The sequence below is a fragment of the Salmo salar genome, chromosome ssa08 (assembly GCF_905237065.1).
Source record: "Salmo salar chromosome ssa08, Ssal_v3.1, whole genome shotgun sequence".
NCBI lineage: Eukaryota > Metazoa > Chordata > Actinopteri > Salmoniformes > Salmonidae > Salmo > Salmo salar.
Window position 1 is genome coordinate 14,044,084 of NC_059449.1, and position 22,980 is coordinate 14,067,063.

General features: G+C 45.9%; 1 protein-coding gene across 7 annotated transcripts in view; it reads left to right on the plus strand.

The window, feature by feature from the left end:
- Window positions 1–22,980, plus strand: part of znf827 (zinc finger protein 827) — a 112,726-nt gene that overhangs the window by 70,945 nt on the left and 18,801 nt on the right. For 6 of the 7 annotated variants that reach the window (XR_006770779.1, XM_045722762.1, XM_045722761.1 and 3 more), the window contains exons 5-8: window positions 3,502–3,804; window positions 16,972–17,217; window positions 19,236–19,290; window positions 19,748–19,848. Coding sequence is in view for 6 of the 7 variants with exons in the window: in XM_045722762.1 (XP_045578718.1) it covers window positions 3,502–3,804; window positions 16,972–17,217; window positions 19,236–19,290; window positions 19,748–19,848 (705 nt within the window). In the remaining variant the exon portion in view is untranslated. The remainder of the gene's footprint in view (window positions 1–3,501; window positions 3,805–16,971; window positions 17,218–19,235; window positions 19,291–19,747; window positions 19,849–22,980) is intronic. The other variant, XM_045722759.1, reaches the window with a different exon arrangement.

The following is a 22,980-nucleotide window of genomic DNA, read 5'->3' on the forward strand; positions in this document are numbered from 1 at the left end:
AATGAATCTCTTTGTGAGGAATATTTATCACAGTAAAGGAGAAAGTGCATCTCTGTGTCTACCTCCCCTGTCGTACAGTGACCACATACACGCTCCACTTTGGGTAGCCATGTCTTTTTATGTCTGCCGGTTTCTATTGCCAATCGGTGGTCACTCAGCCTGTACTTGGTAAGGATCTGTCTCTGCTTCGTATCTCTGACAGAGTAGAGATAATCAGACAATTCATATTCTCTGTTTAGGGTCAGATAGCAATTTAGTCGGCTTTGGGATTTTGTTTCGTTTTTCCAATGTTGGAAATATGAGTCCTTTGATTGGTTCATGATTTTGTTTATTTGAATTCTTTATTTTGAAGCAGTGCTGGTGTCAGCTTGGTTGGCTACGTCCAACACCAGCTGACTGAGAGGGCTCGTTTCTGGGCTCAGCTCTTGGGTTTGAAGTGCTTTAAATTGCAGCCTTGAATTTGGACTTGAATTTAGATGTAGCCAAAATTTGAATGATCTTTTCTGTATTTTCATTATTACTGGAAAGCGGCCCAATTCTGCCCTACATGCATTAGTTGGTGTATTTCTCTGAACTTGTAGGACTTTCCGACAGAATTCTGCATGAAGGGCTTCAATTGGATGTTTGTCCCACATTTTAAAGTCCAGTTTATTGAGTGGCCCCCAAACCTCACTTCCGTAAAGAGCTATTTGCAGGATTACATGGTGAAATATTTTGGTCCAAATTCTAATTGGGATGTTGATTTTGAATAATTTCATTTTTATTTATCTGCGTGCTTTTTCTTTTGAGTGCATTCACTGCCATATTAAAGTTTCCCGATGCAGATATGGTCAGACCAAGGTAGGTGTAATTTTTTAGTGTGTTCAATTATGGTGTGGGGGGGGTCATGATTTTTGTTTTTTGGAAATTTCCTGCCAGGGCCCAATTATGGCAATATTGCTCTAGAATATTAATGTTCTGTTGAAGACCTTCTTTAGTTGGTGATAGAAGTACCAAGTCATCAGCATATAGCAGGTATTTCACCTCTGTGTCAAATGGTGTTAGTCCTGGCGCTGGAGAATGGTCCAACATGTCTGCTAATTCATTGACATAAATGTTGAAAAGATTTGGACTCAAACTGCAGCCTTGTCTCACACCTCGACGTTGTGAAAAGAATTCTGTTCTTTGGTTTTTTGATTGTTATTGCACACTTGTTTTCTGTGTACATACATTTTATTAAGTTATACACCTTACCACCAAGCCCACTTTGGAGAATTTTGTAGAATAGCCCTTCGTGCCAAATAAAATCAAATGCTTTTTTAAAGTCAATAAAGCAAGCAAAGATTTTGCCCTCTTTTTTTTTGGTGGACGTGTTTATTAATTAGTGTGTGTAAGGTGTATATATGGTCAGTAGTGCGATGGTTAGGGAGAAAGCCAATTTGACATTTACTTATTACATTTTTTTCTTGAAGAAAGGTTTGAATTCTTGAATTCAAAATGCTACAGAAAACCTTTCCCAAGTTACTGTTTATGCAAATTCCCCTATAATTATTGGGGTCTGATTTGTCTCCACTTTTGTGGATAGGGGAGATGAGCCCCTGGTTCCAGACATCAGGGAAGCAGCCAGAAGTTAAAACCATGTTGAACAATTTAAGCACAGCATTTTGCAACACAGGTCTGCTGTTTTTCAGCATTTCATTTCTGATGTTGTCTAGACCACAAGCCTTCTTTGATTTAATAGATTTGAGCTTTTCATTTAGTTCTTGTTGGGTTATTGGGTAATCTAATGGATTTTGGTTGTTTTTAATGACTGTTTCAAGGATGTAGAAATTAAAGAAAAATTTTAATTGGTTCTGTTGTAAGTTTTTTTGTGGGATGTTTTTGTATAGATTATCAAAATAAGTTTTCCAAATTTCTACATCTTGTATGGATAATTCTTGTGACTTTGTTGTGCTTAAATTGTTCCACATGTCCCAGAACTGATTTTGGTCAATTACGTTTTCAATTTCATCAGGTGTCTTGTCGGTATAATTCAATTTCTTGCATTTCAGTGTTTGTTTATACTGTTTCAAAGTATTCATATCGTAGCTCTGGGTTGTTTTGCTGCTTATGTTTTTCGTTTGACATTTGTCTTAGGTGTTTTCTAATTGTTTTACATTCATTATTAAACCATTTGTCAGAAACATTTTGTTTTTTGTTTCTGATGTTGCATTTCTTTGGTTTTCTCAAATTTGCTTTCGATGCTGCTTTTTGGAATATGCAGTTGATGTTTTGAGTAGCCGAGTTGACACCATCTTTGTTTTGGTATTGTGAGTTATTGAAAAACTGTATAGAGTTCATTATTTCATTTGAGTTCAACGTTTCAATTAATCTCTCTGCACTGTTTGGAGCCCATCTGTACGATTGGTTTATGTTGTAGAGTTTATTGGGCAGTTTTTTTTTAATGAGTTTTGCCGGTTAATTTCTTCAGAAACACGTTGATCTGACTGTGATCTGACAATGGTGTCTGTGGTCTGACAGTGAATGCACTAATGGAGGAGGGGTCAATGTCAGTGATGGCATAATCGACTACACTTGTCCCAAGAGCTGAGCAGTAAGTAAACTGACCTAAAGAGTCCCCTCTGACTCTGCCATTAAGCATGTACAGGCCTAAGGCTCGACAGAGATTCACTAACTCCTTCCCATTTTTGTTCAGTATTTGGTCAGGACTGTTTCTATTATTTATAATAGGGCTACTGTACAAGGAGGGGTGTCCAAATATGTGGTGGTTACCTCCCGCATCAGTGTAGTCAGGCTCAGAACCTGTTCTTGCATTGAAATCTCCTTAAAGAAGCACTTTACCCTCTGCCTGAACTGTAATGATTTCTTTGCGGAGATCGTCAAACAACTGATCATCATAATATGGTGAATCTGAAGGAGGAGCATAAGCTGCACATATGTATACATCATTGTCACAGTAGATTGTACCTTTGTTAAGTTTTAGCCAAATGCGACTGGTACCTTTTTTTCCATTTCATTGAGTGCTAAATTCTGCTCATGCCAAATGATGATTCCACCTGAGTCTCGGCCCCGTTGAACATTTTTATGTTTGATTGATGGTAGTAAACTTTCTCTATAGCCTGAGGGACACTGAGTATCTATGTCTCCACGACACCATGTTTCCAGTAGGATTATATGATGTCCTGTCCCTTGATGTTTTTAATCCATTCTGGATAATTTGTTTTAGAACCAAAATGTGAAGAGTATAGGCCCTGGATATTCCAAGAGCTGATAGTTAATGATCTCACTTATAATAACTGATATTCACTGGTTTGAGTAAAGTACATTGAAAAAAACCATATAATAATTATTATAATACCGGTGCCAATAAAATTAAGAATAGTTGTAAAGAAATTAATAACAATGGAATAAGATTGCACAAAAAATAAGTACAATGCAATCTGCAACCCTTTCTCTCTAACCCTCTCTCTCTCTAACCCTCTCTCTCTCTAACCCTCTCCCCTCCGTTCTCTCTCTGTATAGCAGCCAACCAGAAGGAAGCCCTGAAGTCTCCACAGTCCTTCCATCTGAAACAGGAACCCCGGGCAGAGGAAGAGGAGGAAGAGTTGCGGAGGAGCCCCCGGAGCCAGCCCAGCTACTCCTCCTTCTACCAGGAGCAGGGCGCGGCGCTGGGGGCCACAGGGCCAGCAGAGGTCACAGCAGACAGTGGGGCCCACAGGGGGACCCTGAAGGGACGGGAGGGAAGCCCCATGGGGAACAAGAACAGTCTCCTCAGCCAGGACATCAACTTCAAGGTGGCGTCGGAGCTGCTGATGAAGCTATCAGGTAAGGTAATGGGCTGTGTGTGGGTTGGGGGGGGGGTCATTTGTGTGTGTGTGTTCAGGGTTAGAAGTGATGTTTTTTGACAGCACACTGCACACATTCACAGCCAATTTGATCATAAAAAAGAATTAGAACGTAGTTGATGTTTCTCAATATAGGATAGTGCAAGTAGAGATTGGATTGAATTCAAATGAGCTCCACAAACCTTAACTTGACCTATGTACTGACAAGGCGTGCAAGTCTTAAAACTCTACTCAGTGATCTCTCACATTTGTGTAGCTAATAAAGAATTCACCCATGTTGATCTGGAGATTGCAGTGAAAGGCAGTCCTCAATCTATTCTGCTCTTGACTGGGTCAACATGGTACAGTTACAGTGCCTTAAATCAGCCAATAGGAATGAATCAGTAGAGAGGTCAAAGGTGACCCAGGTCCCTGCCATGTAATGACATGGGTAAAAGCATTGTATATAGAGAAGTAAAATGGAACAGTTGTCAAAGGTGAGGCACAGTACAGGTGAAAACCATTGTACTGTGAAATGTTTATCTCTTACACTGAGACTCAAAGCTCTCTATTTTGGCACCAAAGCCTTTGTGTCCTCCCATGGTAATATCCAGGTCAAAGTCCTCTCTCAACACCTCTGTTCTCTTTCTCTCCCTCCTGCGTATTCCTCTCCACTTCCTTCTGTTTTTCTTTCTTTCTCTCTCTCCCCCGGTTTCTGTTCTCTCTCCTTCCCTCCTGCCTCCTCTCAAGTTTTTTTTGGGTGGAAGAATGGCAGAAGGGTCAATTATTTTTCATGTTGTTCAGTCAATATCCTTTTCCCGTCCTGCGGTCCCCCGTCCGAAACAAACCAATCGATGGCTGCTGGGTCCATCTCCAACGGTGCGCTACAGTGAACCTCAAACCTGGCCCCCTCTCACCCTCGCCCCTCTCTATGAAAACAGAGATGACGGAGGGAAGAAAGAACACCCTGTCCTAAACCGGCTTCTAGTTTTAGCATGTTCTCTGTTATTTCTGCTGCAGTACAGGTTATGTCATACGAGAGGCCCCTCTCACCCTCGACTATATGAGACAGAGATGGTGAAAGGATGGAAGGACTGAACAGAACACCCTGTCCTGAACCGTGTGCTAGATTCAGCATGCTTCATGTTATTCGCTGCTACGTAATTACAGTGTGTTATCACCAATCTGCTTATTTTATTTTCAGATGAAAGTATGGTCAAGTGTGTGGCACAGATCAAGTGTGTGTGTTGGGCATGTGTTTGTCCACAGTGTGAGAGCTGAGTGTGTCTCTCCACTAATCAAGTGTCTAAGTGGTTCAAGTGTGTGTCTGTGTGTCGCTTGCAGGTTGTGTGTGCTGTAGGTGTTGGTGGTGGGTGGGTGTTATCGTGTGTGTGTGTGTGTGTGTGTGTGTGTGTGTGTGTGATCTCTTGATTTCATGTGATTCCATGCTCCGAGGGAACAGTACTGTGTGTGTGTTTGCTGCGGGGTGTGTAGTGTAACACAGCAGTTGATAACAGTACAGTGATCTCTCATCTCATCCTGTACCCTCACACACCAGCTGCCATTGTTCTGTTCTCTTGTTCTCTCTGGGTCGCCCTGTGTCTACAGTGAGTCATAGACACTGCCGGTGAGCGCTGCTACACTATACACTACATTACACTATACACACACACACACACACACACTATACATTACGTGTGTCTGTGTGTGTGAGCGACAGAGATGGTGAGAGAGAGAGTTGAAGAGAGAGGAGGTGGGAAGTCTCTGAGTGATTCCTCCACTACTGCTGCTTGTCCTTTGTTCTGTTTCCTCACCTCATCATTCCCCACCTCTGGGCTGACATGCTCACCACACCACCACATCCTCCCAAGCCGTTAGCCTGTCAGTGTAGTTAACACTGGCCAGTTAGCCTTTGTAATTTAGCAGCATGCGCCGAGAAAAATGTATGATTCTAGGTTTAATACTTCAAATATCTTTCATTGTGCTCCCCCCCCCCCGGAGCTAAGTAGAGAGGGTAGTGCCGTCGTCCATTGTCATGACAACAGCAGCGGGGTCGTCTGAGGGACTTGGAGAGAAGGTTGTCTGGTGTGATGGCTGTGACAGTGAGTCTGGCCCCTCAGTCAGACGGCTTTGAGGTTAGAGAGAGGAAAGGGGGCGGAGGAGGGGGGGAGAGGCCAGGGGGAAGGTCAACTCCGTATGAGTCATCTGCGTCACACGGCCACGAGGTTCCAAGGGCGTCTACTCCGTCACCTCTGACCCCTTGCCGAGGTCAACTCCGGCGCAGGGAGGCACGCTGTTGGCTGAAAGTCACATGTTTGCGATTGAGCACAGATTGGAAAAAAACCTTACAAAGATCTTACAATAGATTGGTTAAATGGATTGTTACCAGAGAGGCTCCGCCTTAAACCCACTAATATGGAATAGGCTAGGTGTAACTAAATGACCACACTAGCTCATTTTCAGTTGACCAAGGCAACCATCAGGAGAGCAAGGAGGACTGGCATCAAAACTGGCCATTATGTACTGTAATGTGTTGCGTCACTGCTTTAACTAGGTCACTTCTGTTTCTCTCTCTCTTTCGCTCTTTCTCTCTCTCTTCTTATCAAGTGACGGTGGTGGCGATAGCGCCCTCTCGCCACCCCCCACATCTGTTTTTAAAACATGCTGTTAGCACGGTTAGCGTCTAGGGGCTAATTACAGTAGGGCTAAACAGTCCCCCGCGCTGCTGGCTAACGCCTGCTAGTGCCTGTTAGCAGATGGGTACTGGTATAGAGGGTACAGAAGGACATCAGGGGACTGGGAGGAGGGGTTTATGGGGGGGTACAGTGCCTTGAGTGATACCCTTTGTCCCAGGCAGGCAGGCTGGGAAAGTGTGGGTGATGATGTCCCTGCCACCCACTGTCCCTGGTTCCATCTCCCCCTACCCCCCACCATGGGTGTGAAATCACACCCTTCTCCTAGCAGTGAGCCTATTTCTGTCCCAATATACTCCCCTCTGTTTCGTCTTTCCTCGCCCTCAGCACCCAAGGTCATTACCTTGCTAATTAAGACGAGTGTACCTGACATGGCGTCCCAGTTGGGGTCGTGTGGTTAAAGTGATGTGGGCTGTAGTAGAACCTGATGACGGCTTGTCAAAGAGATTGGACGAGAGGATACACTCTCACACACAAATACAAAACAGAATAGCAAAAAGCAGGGGCGTAACTTTCACTGGGAAAGGCATTCCAGGTTAAGTTGGTTGAGAGAATGCCAAGAGTCTGCAAAGATGTCATCAAGGCAAAGTGTGGCAGCTTTGAAGAATCTCAATATAAAAATATAAAATAAAATATATTTTGATTTGTTTAACACTTTTTTGGTTACTACATGATTCCATAGCTTTGATGTGTTGTGTGTGTGTGTGTGTGTGTGTGTGTGTGTGTGTGTGTGTGTGTGTGTGTGTGTGTGTGTGTGTGTGTGTGTGTGTGTGTGTGTGTGTGTGTGTGTGTATATATATATATATACATACATACATACACACACACACAGTTGAAGTCAGAAGTTTACATACACCTTAGCCAAATATATTTATACTCAGTTTTTCACAATTCCTGACATTTAATCCTTGTAAAAATTAAGTCTTAGGTCAGTTAGGATTGCCACTTTATTTTAAGAATTTGAAATGTCAGAATAATAGAAGAGAGAATTGATTAATTTCAGCTTTTATTTCTTTCATCACATTCCCAGTGGGTCAGAAGTTTACATACACTCAACTAGTATTTAGTAGCATTGCCTTTAAGTTGTTTAACTTGGGTCAAACGTGTCAGGTAGCCTTCCACAAGCTTCCCACAATAAGTTGGGTGAATTTTGGCCCATTCTTCCTGACAGAGCTGGTGTAACTGAGTCAGGTTTGTAGGCCTGCTTGTTCGCACACACTTTTTCAGTTCTGCCCACACATTTTCTATAGGATTGAGGTCAGGGCTTTGTGATGGCCACTCCAATTCCTTGACTTTGTTGTCCATAAGCCATTTTGCCACTTCTTTGGAAGTATGCTTGGGGTCATTGTCCATTTGGAAGACCCATTTGTGACAAAGCTTTAACTTCCTGACTGATGTCTTGAGATGTTGCTTCAATATAGCCACATCATTTTCCTGCCTCATGATGTCTTCTATTTTGTGAAGTGCACCAGTCCCTCCTGCAGCAAAGCACCCGCACAACATGATGCTGCCACCCCCGTGCTTCACGGTTGGGATGGTGTTCTTTGGCTTGCAAGCCTCCCCCTTTTTCTCCAAACATAACGATGGTCATTATGGCCAAACAGTTCTATTTTTGTTTCATCAGACCAGAGGACATTTCTCCAAAAAGTACGATCTTTGTCCCCATGTGCAGTTGCAAACTGTAGTCTGGCTTTTTTATGGCGGTTTTGGAGCAGTGGCTTCTTCCTTGCTGAGCATCCTTTCAGGTTATGTCGATATAGGACTCGTTTTACTGTGGATATAGATGCTTTTGTACCTGTTTCCTCCAGCATCCTCACAAGGTCCTTTGCTGTTGTTCTGGGATTGATTTGCACTTTTCGCACCAAAGTACGTTCATCTCTAGGAGACAACGCGTCTCCTTCCTGAGCGGTATAACGGCTGCGTGATCCCATGGTGTTTATACTTGCGTACTATTGTTTGTACAGATGAACGTGGTACCTTCAGGCGTTTGGAAATTGCTCCCAAGGATGAACCAGACTTGTGGAGGTCTTTTTTCTGAGGTCTTGGCTGGTTTCTTTTGATTTTCCCATGATGTCAAGCAAAGAGGCACTAAGTTTGAAGGTAGGCCTTGAAATACATCCGCAGGTACACCTCCAATTGACTCAAATGATGTCAATTAGCCTATCAGAAGCTTCTAAAGCCATAATATAATTTTCTGGAATTTTCCAAGCTGTTTAAAGGCACAGTCAACTTAGTGTATGTAAACTTCTGACCCACTGGAATTGTGATACAGTGAATTATAAGTGAAATAATCTGTCTGTAAACAATTGTTGGAAAAATGACTTGTGTCATGCACAAAGTACAGTCGTGGCCAAAAGTTTTGAGAATGACACAAATATTAATTTTCAAACTCTGCTGCCTCAGTTTGTATGATGGCAATTTGCATATACTCCAGAATGTTATGAAGAGTGATCAGATGAAATGCAATTAATTGCAAAGTCCCTCTTTGCCATGCAAATGAACTGAATCCCCCCAAAAACATTTCCACTGCATTTCAGCTCTGCCACAAAAGGACCAGCTGACATCATGTCAGTGATTCTCTCGTTAACACAGGTGTGAGTGTTGATGAGGACAAGGCTGGAGATCACGCTGTCATGCTGATTGAGTTTGAATAACAGACTGGAAGCTTCAAAAGGAGGGTGGTGCTTGGAATCATTGTTCTTCCTCTGTCAACCATGGTTACCTGCAAGGAAACACGTGCCGTCATCATTGCTTTTCACATAAAGGGCTTCATAGGCAAGGATATTGCTGCCAGTAAGATTGCACCTAAATCAACCATTTATCGTATCATCAAGAACTTGAAGGAGTGTGGTTCAATTGTTGTGAAGAAGGCTTCAGGGCGCCCACGAAAGTCCAGCAAGTGCCAGGACCGTCTCCTAAAGTTGATTCAGCTGCGGGATCGGGGCACCACCAGTACAGAGCTTGCTTAGGAAGAGCAGCGGGCAGGTGTGAGTGCATCTGCACGCACAGTGAGGCAAAGACTTTTGGAGGATGGCCTGGTGTCAAGAAGGGCAGCAAAGAAGCCTCTTCTCTCCAGGAAAAACATCAGGGACAGACTGATATTCTGCAAAAGGTACAGGGATTGGACTGCTGAGGACTGGGGTAAAGTCATTTCCTCTGATGAATCCCCTTTCCGATTGTATGGGGCATCCGGAAAAAAGTTTGTCCGGAGAAGACAAGGTGAGCGCTACCATCAGTCCTGTGTCATGCCAACAGTAAAGCATCCTGAGACCATTCATGTGGGGGATTGCTTCTCAGCCAAGGGAGTGGGCTCACTCACAATTTTGCCTAAGAACACAGCCATGAATAAAGAATGGTACCAACACATCCTCCGAGAGCAACCATCCCAACCATCCAGGAACAGTTTGGTGACGAACAATGCCTTTTCCAGCATGATGGAGCACCTTGCCATAAGGCAATATTATAATAATAATAATATATATATATATATATATTTAAAAAAATATATTTTATATATATATAAATAATATATAAATAAATCCATCCATCCACCTGACAGGTGGCATATCAAGAAGCTGATTAAACATTATGATCATTACCGACCAGCCACCCGGACAGCTGGTGCAACTGAGAAGTATTTCTGTCTGTAATAAAACCCTTTTGTGGGGAAAAACTAATTCTGATTGGCTTTGCCTGGCTCCCCAGTCAGTGAGCCTGGCTCCCAAGTGGGTGGGTCTATGCCTTTCCAGGCCGACCCATGGCTGTGCCCCTGCCCAGTCATGTGAAATCCATAGATTAGGACCTAATGAATTTATTTCAGTGGACTGATTTCCTTAAATGAACTGTAACTCAGTAAAAATCGTTGAAATTGTTGCATGTTCCGTTTATACTTTTGTTCAGTATAGTTTAAACCGTACACTGACAATCAATTGTCCACACGTACTGCATAACAATAATTGATTGGATTTATGAAGTGCAGGAATACATGTTAATGTAGCCCAAGTGGTGGGTGGGAGGACATGACCCTGCCGTTTCATTTCATCATCACTGTGCTGCTGTTTCCTGATGCTAGAGCCTGTTCCACTCTGCCTCAGTGCCCTGGCCGTGCCCTCTCTGTGCCCTCTCCATCCCTTTCTCCTTCATTTCCTCCCTCCCTGGTAGATCTAGTCTTACAGTGGCACTGATATCTTTAGGCCCTCATCCCCTTAGGGGACTATTGGGTCTTTGAACCCCCCCCACCCCCCCACTCTGTAACAAACACACCACTCTCCATTAGTCTCAGTGTAAGTGTTGCATCATCATTGTACTGAATTATTGAACGCTACAGTACCAGCCGATCTGGGAACAGATGTAGCAGCAGTATCACCCCTCCCGCTCCAGGCTGAATGAGAGGTAACTGGTCTAAGATCAGTCTCTGTCTGCTGCTGTTTCGCTCCCCAGCTGACATGTTGTCTTCCACCACTGCATCCTTTTGAAGCAGCTGAACTCTTCACCCCTTTCTGAGCAGGTCGACCAGAGAGGGAGAGCGAGGGGATGAGGAGAGAGGATGTCATCTTATGACTCCTCCTCTTATCCGCCTCCTTCTCTCGCTCACTCATCTTTCTTCCTTCTCTCTCACCCTCAGGGTGTTCCTCTCCCTGGCACTCTCCTCCTTATTTTTCATCCTTTCCTCTCATCCTCCCTCACTGCATCCATGTGTCTCTCCCAGCTCATCTCTGTATTCCCCCTCTGTCGATGCATCAAAGGTATACCTCGCAGTATGATAAGATAGCTTTACATGTGTTGAATCGGTAATGGCGTGGCTGTCTGGCTGTTAAATGTAGGGCTTTACTGCTAGTCCTCTCCTCACCTATGTACACGCACCCAGTCAGACTGGTTGTACGTTCTGATTGGAGCAGAGACCGAAGGTCAAAGGTGAACAGCGAAACAGCAGCGCAGTCATTTTCACTCTGTCTCAAAAATGAATAATGCATTGTCAAGTAAAAGCAGACATGTATTTGTCCGATAAAATGTGATATGTACAGATTGTTAATATAACCTGATATAGAGAGAAGAATACAGTATACTAGATAGCATATGGCTGTCTCTAAAGATACAGAATATATTAGCATGTAGCCTAAACACAATCCACACAATGTCAACATAATATACATTGGACTATGTATAGCCTACCTGTGTCATACATTGAGCGGATAAGGTATATGACAAAGAAGGCATTGTCAAGTAAAGGTGATCTCTATACGTTAGACCAAGGTTTTCCAACCCTGTTCCGGGTGGAGATATCCTCCTGTAGGTTTTCACTCCAACCCTGTTCCTGGAGAGCTATCGTCCTGTAGGTTTTCACTCCAACCCTGTTCCTGGAGAGATACAGTCCTGTAGGTTTTCACTCCAACCCTGTTCCTGGAGAGATATCCTCCTGTAGGTTTTCACTCCAACCCTGTTCCTGGAGAGATACCCTCCTGTAGGTTTTCACTCCAACCCTGTTCCTGGAGAGATACAGTCCTGTAGGTTTTCACTCCAACCCTGTTCCTGGAGAGATATCCTCCTGTAGGTTTTCACTCCAACCCTGTTCCTGGAGAGATATCCTCCTGTAGGTTTTCACTCCAACCCTGTTCCTGGAGAGATACAGTCCTGTAGGTTTTCACTCCAACCCTGTTCCTGGAGAGATACAGTCCTGTAGGTTTTCACTCCAACCCTGTTCCTGGAGAGCTACAGTCCTGTAGGTTTTCACTCCAACCCTGTTCCTGGAGAGCTACCGTCCTGTAGGTTTTCACTCCAACCCTGTTCCTGGAGAGATACAGTCCTGTAGGTTTTCACTCCAACCCTGTTCCTGGAGAGATACAGTCCTGTAGGTTTTCACTCCAACCCTGTTCCTGGAGAGATACCCTCCTGTAGGTTTTCACTCTAACCCTGTTCCTGGAGAGCTACCGTCCTGTAGGTTTTCACTCCAACCCTGTTCCTGGAGAGCTACCGTCCTGTAGGTTTTCACTCCAACCCTGTTCCTGGAGAGATACAGTCCTGTAGGTTTTCACTCTAACCCTGTTCCTGGAGAGCTACCGTCCTGTAGGTTTTCACTCCAACCCTGTTCCTGGAGAGCTACCGTCCTGTAGGTTTTCACCCTTAACCCTGTTCCTGGAGAGATACAGTCCTGTAGGTTTTCACTCCAACCCTGTTCCTGGAGAGATACAGTCCTGTAGGTTTTCACTCCAACCCTGTTCCTGGAGAGCTACTGTCCTGTAGGTTTTCACTCCAAACCTGTTCCTGGAGGTTTTCACTCCAACCCTGTTCCTGGAGAGCTACAGTCCTGCCAACCCTAATCTAGCGCACCTGCTTCTAATAAGTATCTGGTTGATAAACTCAAATCAGGTTAGTTACAACTGGGGTTGGAGTGAAAACCTACAGGAGGATATCTCTCCAGGAACAGGGTTGGAGTGAAAACCTACAGGAGGATATCTCTCCAGGAACAGGGTTAGAGTGAAAACCTACAGGAGGATATCTCTCCAGGAACAGGGTTAGAGTGAAAACCTACAGGAGGCTATCTCTCCAGGAACAGGGTTAGAGTGAAAACCTACAGGAGGATATCTCTCCAGGAACAGGGTTAGAGTGAAAACCTACAGGAGGATATCTCTCCAGGAACAGGGTTGGAGTGAAAACCTACAGGAGGATATCTCAACAGGAACAGGGTTGGAGAGCCCTGCATTAGACAGTACATAGCTTACCTGTGTACATTGAGAGTGGTACCATATGGTACCGTACAACACCGTATATGATCAGTCATAGCTGTGCAAGTGAGAGATTCTACACTACAGTACAGTGGTAGTGGGAGTTATCAGGTCACAACCCCTCTGCTTGCTGTTAGAGGTGAACTGCTGTAGTGTTCCACTGCTTCTACACTTGAGGGGACGATACACACACATACACGGAACCCAAACCGGCTGCGCACGTGCGCTATCGTGCATACATTTATTTTGTCCCCCCCAACACCAAAAGCGTTCACGACACGCAGGTTAAAATATCAAAACAAACTCTGAACCAATGCCATTAATTTGGGGACAGGTCGAAAAGCATTAAACATGTATGGCAATTTAGCTAGCTTGCACTTGCTAGCTAATTTGTCCTATTTAGCTAGCTTGCACTTGCTAGCTAATTTGTCCTATTTAGCTAGCTTGCTGTTGCTAGCTAATTTGTCCTGGGATATAAACATTGAGTTGTTATTTTCCCTGAAATGCACAAGGTCCTCTGCTCTGACAATTAATCCACACATAAAACGGTCAACCGAATCGTTTCTAGTCATCTCTCCTCCTTCCAGGCTTTTTCATCGTTGAATTTATATGGTGATTGGCATCTACACTTTCATAGTATTACCACGACAACCGGCAAAACAGTTTCTTTCAATCACCCACGTGGGTATAACCAATGAGGAGATGGCACGTGGGTACCTGCTTCTATAAACCAATGAGGAGATGGGAGAGGCAGGACTTGCAGAGCGATCTGCATCAGAAATAGAAAGGACTTCTATTTTAGCCCTTGGCAACGCAGACGCTTGTTGACGGCGCGAGCAGTGTGGGTGCAATAATTGAATAACATATATTCCTAAATTTATTTTGCAACGCTCGCTCACGCGACGTGTCCGGTCTGGTCAGCATGTTAGGAACAGGATTCAGCTTTTTATGGCACCAGAACATAATGTCATAACCCTGGACATACAGTGCCGTGTGTAGTGTGTGTGTTTTATTGTGCTAGATAGGTAAGTGAAGGCTATGCAATTTGACACAAAAAAAAGACCACTCAGACCCCCTACTTTGATGCGTTTTCACTGCGAGGGTTTGTTTATCTACTTTCTGAGCGTGTGTGTGTGAGCAAAATGATTGTGTGTGACTGTCTGACCACTCAATGAATCTCAGCTGTGACGCAAGTGTGCTTATCCCAGCTCTCTCTCTCGCTTCGTGTGTGTGTGTGTGTGTGTGTGTGTGTGTGTGTGTGTGTGTGTGTGTGTGTGTGTGTGTGTGTGTGTGTGTGTGTGTGTGTGTGTGTGTGGCGCTCAGCAGTCCACTCAGCCCCTGATGGCAGGGGTGGTGAACCCCATGCAGGAGCGTGCGTGAGACTGCCTGTCCCTTGGTTGACCCCGGCCTCGCAGCGCTCCCCCCCCCCCCTCCACGACCGCTCTGCTCTTGCCAGGCTCTGGGCACCTGATTAAGGGATTAGTCAGCCGATGGTTGTCAGTTGTGTCTCCAGACGGGGGGGGGGGGTCGGCTAGGCTAGGCTACCACCGCCCCCGAAACCTGGGTCCGGAAAGAGAACGCACTCAGGTGGACGCGCACCCATACATCATGTAAACACACAGGCACACTGGGCCGACCGCGCACACACACTGTACGCACTGTACACACACACACACACACACACTGGTGCGCTAGCATGCACCTGGGTAAGCATTTCACTGTTGGTCCACACCTGTTGTTTACGAAGCATGTGGCAAATAAAATGTGATTTGACGCACACTCGCACACTCGCACACACTTTCAACTCCGAATGTAAATGCAACACTCAGGCGCGCGCACCTTGCCACATACACACACTGTAGGCCGGGTTCAGACAACGGTGACTAGACTCGCCCCTCCCAGGCTCAGCCATCCAGGAGAGGAGAGGTCACAGAGAGGGCAGGGTCATCACTGGGTTACTGCTGCCTCGCTCTCTCCTCACCCTTCCCTGCCTCCTTTCCCCCCTCTCTCGCTCTCTTTCTCCTACACTGCTGACCTCAGCCTACCCTCTCACCCCTCCCTCCCTCCTTCCCCCCTCTCTCGCTCTCTCTCTCTCCCCCTTCCATCTATCTCTCTCCCATCTCTCTCCTGTACTCCTGACCTCCCCCTCCCACCTCTTCCCCCCTCGCTACTGGCCCAATTTCATATATCCATAATCACCATGAGCAGCCGTGTCAGCATGGCTGGAGCTCCCTGCTGCTCCTCACCACACACACACACACACACACACACCTTACACACTCGCTTACACACACAACCTGGACGAGACAGTCAAAATCTGTTACCTCGGAGATCCTGATGCCGTGTACTGCCGGCCACCGGGACTATTTTTAGTGTCTGCTATTTGGCTAACCTCTTGAACACTGTCTGATAACCGGAGCGATGGGGAGGTTGGGGGGAGGTTACGGGAAGGTTTTCCCTCCGTTAGGGATTCTCTAACCAACGTTGTTGTTTTATTTCAACCCCGATTTTTCAAATCTCCTAAGAGATGTCCTGATTTACGAAAACTTGACATGACAAGACAACAACTGCTGTTGAATCAGAAGTGTTCCTTCTTTTGACGACAGCTGAAGCAAAAGGTTTGAAAGGTTTTCAAGGAGGCGTTTGAGTTCACAACATCATAACACCCCCCCCCCTCCTCAAAATGCCCATAGGGCTGGAATGAGGTCACTGTTGTTCTGTTTCATATTTAATGGTGCTAGTATATTTTCTGTTTTGTGTACTTCGCTGAGCCACACACACACACACAGTGAACCTGTACAGGTTGCCTAGCTCCCTGAGCCAGTGTGTGACCTGGTGATGCCCTCTAGCCCTACATAATCACATAACTAGACAATATCCACTCAGGAACGGCGCGCTTTAGGGGTTGAATGGATGTTATGGTCCAGGCTTTATTAAACATTTTTGGAATTCCAACCATTTTCATTTGGATTCAGACTCGTATTATTTGGAAGAGGTTGAGTGAGGACAGTCCGGAGTTTAGAGAGCACCTGATGGATGGAGATTGAAGTATGGATGGAATGAGAGATCTTGTCTGTGTCTGATTTTAAATGTACAGAATGTCCTCAGGGTACGTTCAAGGCTTTATTAACAAGGTTTTTTTTAAGGTTATTTCTCCTTGAACATCCATGAGGTAATATGAAGTCTGTAGGGGTTGTATGATAAATGAACTTAGCTATCTATATTTTGAGAATGAGACACATCATCTGTGAAATGCAGAGATTAGGACATTACCTGGAATCAAATCCACTTACTCGTCAGCTTTGAGGAGTTGTATGCAGTATAAATATATTATAACCTTTTGGATAAAACAGAACTGGCTTTTCTCAAACTATAAGCCAAATGACTTCCCTCACTAATATATATATATACACATTGCCACCTGCTCTTTCCATGACAGACTGACCAGGTGAATCCAGGTTAAAGCCACGATCCCTTATTCCCGTGTGTCTCAGGAATGGTCCCCCACCCAAAGGACATCCAGCCAACTTAACACAACTGTGGGAAGCATTGGAGTCAACATCCCTGTGGAACGCTTTGGACACCTTGTGGAGTCCATGCCCCAACGAATTGAGGCTGTTCTGAGGGCAAAGGGGGATGCAACTCAATATTAAGGAGGTGTTCCTAATGTTTGGTGTAGATAGGAGTTGTCACAGGAATGCATAGATTCAACCCTGTCACTCACTGTCCCTCTCATCCAATCCCCTACCCCAGAAAGCAACAAGGACGCCGCCCACTACCAGAAGGTGACGGTGAAGGCGGAGCCTATGGAGGTGGACCCGGCCAGCGGCCCGGCCCCGCCCCCTTCTCACCTGCTGGCCTTCAGCACTTTAGGGCCGTGTGAGAAGAGCGAGCCAATGGCCAGCCTCCCTGAGGCGTTGTCCCGCCCCCAGAAGCAAGACCTCTTCTCCCAGGACATATCGGTGAAAATGGCCTCCGAGCTCCTCTTCCAACTCTCAGGTGCGCAATGTTCTCTATGATACACAACACACACACACACACATACGACACACACAATCTCTCAAACATACACACACGTGTACACACACACATACTCTCTCACACCTCCTTGACTACAATCACACACACCTCTCTCGGGCACCTCAGTGTCAACCTTGAAATGTGGTGTGATACTTAGCCATAGAACCTACATGTTTCTCTTCTGATCTCTGGAGGCTCTGCGGTTAGGGGACACTATATATTACCTGTAATGTGCTCTGTAGGTTTTATACACACTTCTTCTCTGCTTGGCTGTAACCATGACATTGAGGCGGCAGACAGCTGTTTGTATTGCCTGATGGCAGAGCACTGAAGTGGAGCCTGCGTCCCCCAAGATGGGGTTGGGGGGGGTACAGGAGACCCAGGCCATGCCCCCCAGTTCTGATTGCTACGCCTAAATGCCTTATACAGTAGCACCTCGGAAATTGTGGCAAAAAATCTCTCTCCAGCGAGAGAGATGCACACACCGACGAGCACGCAAGTACACACACACACACACACACACACACAGATACGCACGCAGACACACACAAGCCCCCATGGGGAGCAGTGTCTACAAAGTGCCTGTCTTCCCCCATGTCCCTCCCTCCTCTTCTCCTTCTCTCTATCCCTCCTCTCTCTCTTCCTCGACTACTTTTCAAACATGCCAGCTCAAGCACACTTGGCTGCACACACTAGCCCCCCTCCGCCCCTCTCTCAACTATCCCCCCCCTTACATTTCTCCCGTGTGGCATCACCATGGCAACGCGGAGAGACCTCTGTCCTTGGCGAACAATTTGACGGAGCGCGGTGTTAGGGAGGAGGGGTTAGGGAGTGGGGGGCGAGGAGGGGTTGGGGGGGCAGCGACTAGAGCAGTGCCACCCAGGGAGCAAGTGGCTGCTATGATGAGGTCATCACTAGTAGGCTGCTGAAGCCGAGGGACAACCAAACACCTTCCCTGGGTTTTATTACTCTGACCATAGAATTAGGAATTTGAATACTAGAATGGACATGAACGTTCTTATGACAGCATAAAAGGTCAGCCATTTTGGTCATGGAGTTGGTCAACCAGTGTGCTGTGATAAGATATTGTGTAAAACAATCATTTTGAAGATTGTCTGCACAGTATGTTTGTTAGCCAGTTTAACTGGAATGATTCCAATCATTTTTCTAATTTTTCGAACCAATATGCCAACATTCCATACTAACAATGCAGTCAATCCACATCCACTGGCTGAAATCAGTTGATAGGATTGAGACAAGTTGTAAATGCAGCAAGTACTGATATTGTATTATAAACATATTATAAACACTCACAGCTTTCCAAGAAAACAAATATTGAGACATTTATGGTCCGTTTACATATATTTCATAGGCTATTTATACAGTCTAAAACCTGTACAAACTTTATAATTATATGACAATATTTTAGGTTTAAAAAGAAAATCACATGCCTTACTTTTATTTTTCTGTATAAGTGAAATCAGGAAATGCATCACCTATGCCTCTACTACCATTCATTCCAATTAGACTGGTTTGGATTTCTCCCTGGTCACAATGGCTGCCATTTCTATACCATTCTGGAACTGTGAGGGTTTATGGCATAGCCCCTCTAGCAATTTAATATGATCTCTGACTTTGACCACTTAAAACAGTATCTGCCAAGGCAACAGGACAACCATGCAACTTCCCTGGGTTTGTTACTATACGCTACAATCTGGGATTGGTCTTTCAGCAAAATGGTTAGGGAAATGTTACCCTTCTCAAATTCACAGACGGCACTCTAGATGCAAGGACTGACCATTGAACAGATTCCCAGATCCCAGATTGCACCTTTTCAAAGCAGTATCAGACCAATACTGACCACTCGGTCACGTTGAGTAATCAATATGCCCTGAATAACCGATTGGTGGTTCCATCATAACCACAAAGGGCTTGTTAATGATTTCTCATTGTTGTTAATGACCCTCTTTGATGTTGGGAGCTTTTTTGTGTTGCAGAGAAAGTCAGCAGAGCCAACGACCACAAAGACAGCAACATGGTGGGCATAAGCAGGTGAGACAACAACAGAAATATGTTGTTTTGTCACATACACTGGAGAGGTGCAGTGAAAGGTGTTGTTTTACAGTGTCAGCCATAGGAGTATGGCGCCCTTGGAGCAAATGAGGGTTAAGTGCCTTGCTCAAGGGCACATTGACAGACTTTTCACCTTGTTGGCTCGGGTATTCAAACCAGCAACCATTCCACATGATGAACATAGTGGCTTCTTTTCCGCTTAGCTGCTATTTCTACAGTTAGTCTTTTTTGGTATATTGCTTATGGTTTAGCATTGAGAGGCCTGGAGCTCTGCAACTTTATTTAAAAAAAAAATAGCATATTGATATCATATTGATTGCATATTGATTGCATATTGCTATCATATTTTAGCGTAAGCTTGTTTGTTAGTTATTGAGCTGTTATAGCATGATACTGCTCTGACTGTGTCTGTGTGTGGTTGTGTGTTCACTCCTAGCCCCTTCCTGGACGAGCGTTTCAGACAATCCCCCTTCAGCCAGCGCTCCAAGTCCTCCTCCCCTGCAGAGGCCAGCTCCTCTGCTAGGACAGCCCTCCACGGTGAGACACACACACACACACACACACACACACACACACACACACACACTCCAGACAGACACTCATAATGTAGACATGCAGCCAGAATGTTGGCCCTCACAGCTGATTACAGTAACCTCCCACCCTCCTCAGCCACATCTCCACCTCCCCAGGCCTTTCCTTGCTCTCTCACACATCTACCCAGCCACGAGGCCTCAACTCTGGCCAACCCTCTCTTCCTCCACCCCTCTTCCTCCACCTCCAGAGCCTCCACCTCCAGAGCCTCCACCTCCCGTCTCACTCACACATCTACCCAGCCTTAGAGCTCCCTGCCCTGGACAGCCCTTCTCTCCCCTCCCCTGGCCCTGGAATGGGGATGCTCTGTGGCTGTCCCTGTGGTGCCTGCGGCAGGCAGGCAGAGATACAGAGGGTAATTAGCCTGTGCCAGCCTCACCCGTCTCTCCCTCCATCACCATCCACCAGTTAATTAAAATCTGATTGGCTTCTACGTGTCAAGGGTGTCCTGATAGTTAATTCGCCCAACTGACTGTCTCCCTTCCCTGGGTGCAACGTGCAGACTCGTGTCTTCACTCTTTCTCTCTCTTTTATTGCTCTCACCTTCTCTCTCTCTCCCTCTCTCTCTGTCTCTTCCCGATGCCCAGTTCTTTCTCTTGTCTCCTTCAACCATCTTTTCTCTGCTTTCGGATTGCACTTTTCTCTTTTCCTGCTCCCTCTATCCCCTCCCTCCCTCTCTCCATATCTCCCTCTCATCTCTCCATCTTTGTCCCTCTCTATCCCTCTCTCTCTCCTAGGGGTGCAGTCAGTCACACAGCTGTGTTCTGTGCTAAGGGTAGTGACCCTCCCCAGTGCTCCCATTAACCCAGTTTCCCAGTATCACCCCAGCACCACTCATTATCCAGACAGTTACTCTGAGAATCCCCTGTATTACTGAAACACCACTTTATGACAATTCAAACAGTTGCATGGTTGGATTTCATGATGACTGGTGCGTAGTACCACTTTGCCCATACATTTCCACATTGATGAAAATGTGACCATCTCTGTGTGGCGGTAATTGTGGCTGTTTACAGCAAGTGTGTGTGTGTCGTGATGGTGGCGGCTGTCCTTCCTCTCCCCCTGCCCCGGTCAAGCTCCAGCCAGCCTTTCGGAGGCCGTGCGTCTGTCCCTCCCTCCCTCCTCCTCTCTCCCTCGTTCTCCAGCTCTAATAACACTAATTAAACCATTAACCACTTCAAGGCCCACGCCGGTCCTCTAATTGCCCGATTATCAGAGCTCTGGCTGGGGTTGCTGGGCCACCGTGGCCCCAGGATGGCCCCTACACCCTGTCCATGGGCTCCAGTCACCCTGGATGACCCCCACCCGACCCTGCCTCGCCCAGCCTCTCACCCCCTCAGGACAGCTAATGTGATTATGTGGTCTGAGGAGATGAGATGAGATACAAGCCCCTTAAGGATCTCTGTGCCCATTCAGTACTAAGCCACACAAACGGAGGTGGTAGGAGGAAGTGTAAGGGAGAAGCCAATCCAAGACCGGCATGCAGGGGGGCATCACCATGGTGAAGCCTGTCAGTGAGACTTAACAGACAAGGGGTTTGGTGGATCTTTGATAGAGCTCAGAGCATCACTACTCTGCAGCCACGGATTCAAGGGGTCAAGTTCTCATGTGGGTCATACTGATGTGTACTAAGAAGTCATACAAACACACCCTCCCCTCTACTCTGCCAACTCACATGCAGGGGACACATATATACACACCCACCCACCCACCCACCCACACACTCCCACTGGTATGTCAGGTTGTGAGTCACAGGGAACGGCAGGTCCAGGGGCCCTTATGAGGAGTGACTCAGTCCCTACAGAAGGATTACAACTAAGGAATCTATTACTAGTTGTGTTATTACTGTACAGCCACTTGACTGAAATATTGTAGAATACCATCAGGGCACAGGCTTGTGTTTGGTTTTGTGTGGATGAGGGTGTGCGTTGACGTGAGGGGTTTTATGATGGTGTGTAGTGCTCATTCACTGAGACATTCCCACACTTCACTTCAGCTAGTTACAGACACAGTAGGCTCTCTGCTCTCTTCCAACCAGCACATGTCCAGACAGATAAAGATGGAATTGTCTTTTAGCATCCCTCCCTCTGGTCTCTCTCCTTTCGTCGTACTCCTCCCTTCTCTTTTTTCAGAGAGCGAGAGAGAGAAGTCCAGACCTGTCAGCATACAACTTTAGCTAGACGTCCTTCAGACTTCTCCATCTCCCCCTCTGTCTTTCTCCAAGGCCAGTACATCTGTTCTTTAATGCCCCCACCATTAAATCTCCCCCAAAATACCAGAGAATGGAGCCTCCTAGCCCCCCCCCCACCAGCTTGCATCTCTTATGACAACCTTCGTTAAAACAAATGAATTTAGTTGCGGAGGGTGACTCCAATCACTAGCCTTCTTTTTTTTGTCTTCCGCACCATTAACGTCAAGAGGCCTGTACCTGCAGTCAGACTGAAAACGAAAACAGTCTAGAAGATATTTTTTCTGTGGTTTAACAGTAGATTAATGTTAGATGACAATAACAATGGTTCTTTTTTTGATTCTCTACTTCAAAAGAATGCAACACCTTTGACCCTTTGCTAAGCCCCGCCTGCCTTGGTTACTGTGGGTACAGGCATTTCTGTACCATTTTACTATGATTTATAAGCTAACACCAGGTAAATAGTGGACTTAAAGGGGTGATTTCCTGTGCTCCCTATTAAATGTCCCTATGTGAAAGGCCATCCTGTGTGAAGTACGGTATAGTCAGTCCACTCTCCCCTTACCCTGTCACTGAGAACAATATGATCCTAGGTAGTGTGGTGCCAGGCGTCCATTTGAGACTAGCTGCATTGTGTCAATGACGGAAGCCCTCCCTGTCCACTTCTTTATTTACCCGATGGAGGAGAGGGGGATAAAGAGAGAGGAGGAGTGGCATGGAATCCTAATTGAGAGCTGTGCCTTCATCAGAAGGTTAATTCTATATCTCTTCTTGTCATGTTCTCCCTTTTCTCTCACTTTCTCTTCCTCTCTCTATTATGATCTCTCACTCTCCATCCCTGCATCCTCTCTCACGCTTTCCCCACACCTCCGTCCCTCTCTCTCTCCTCT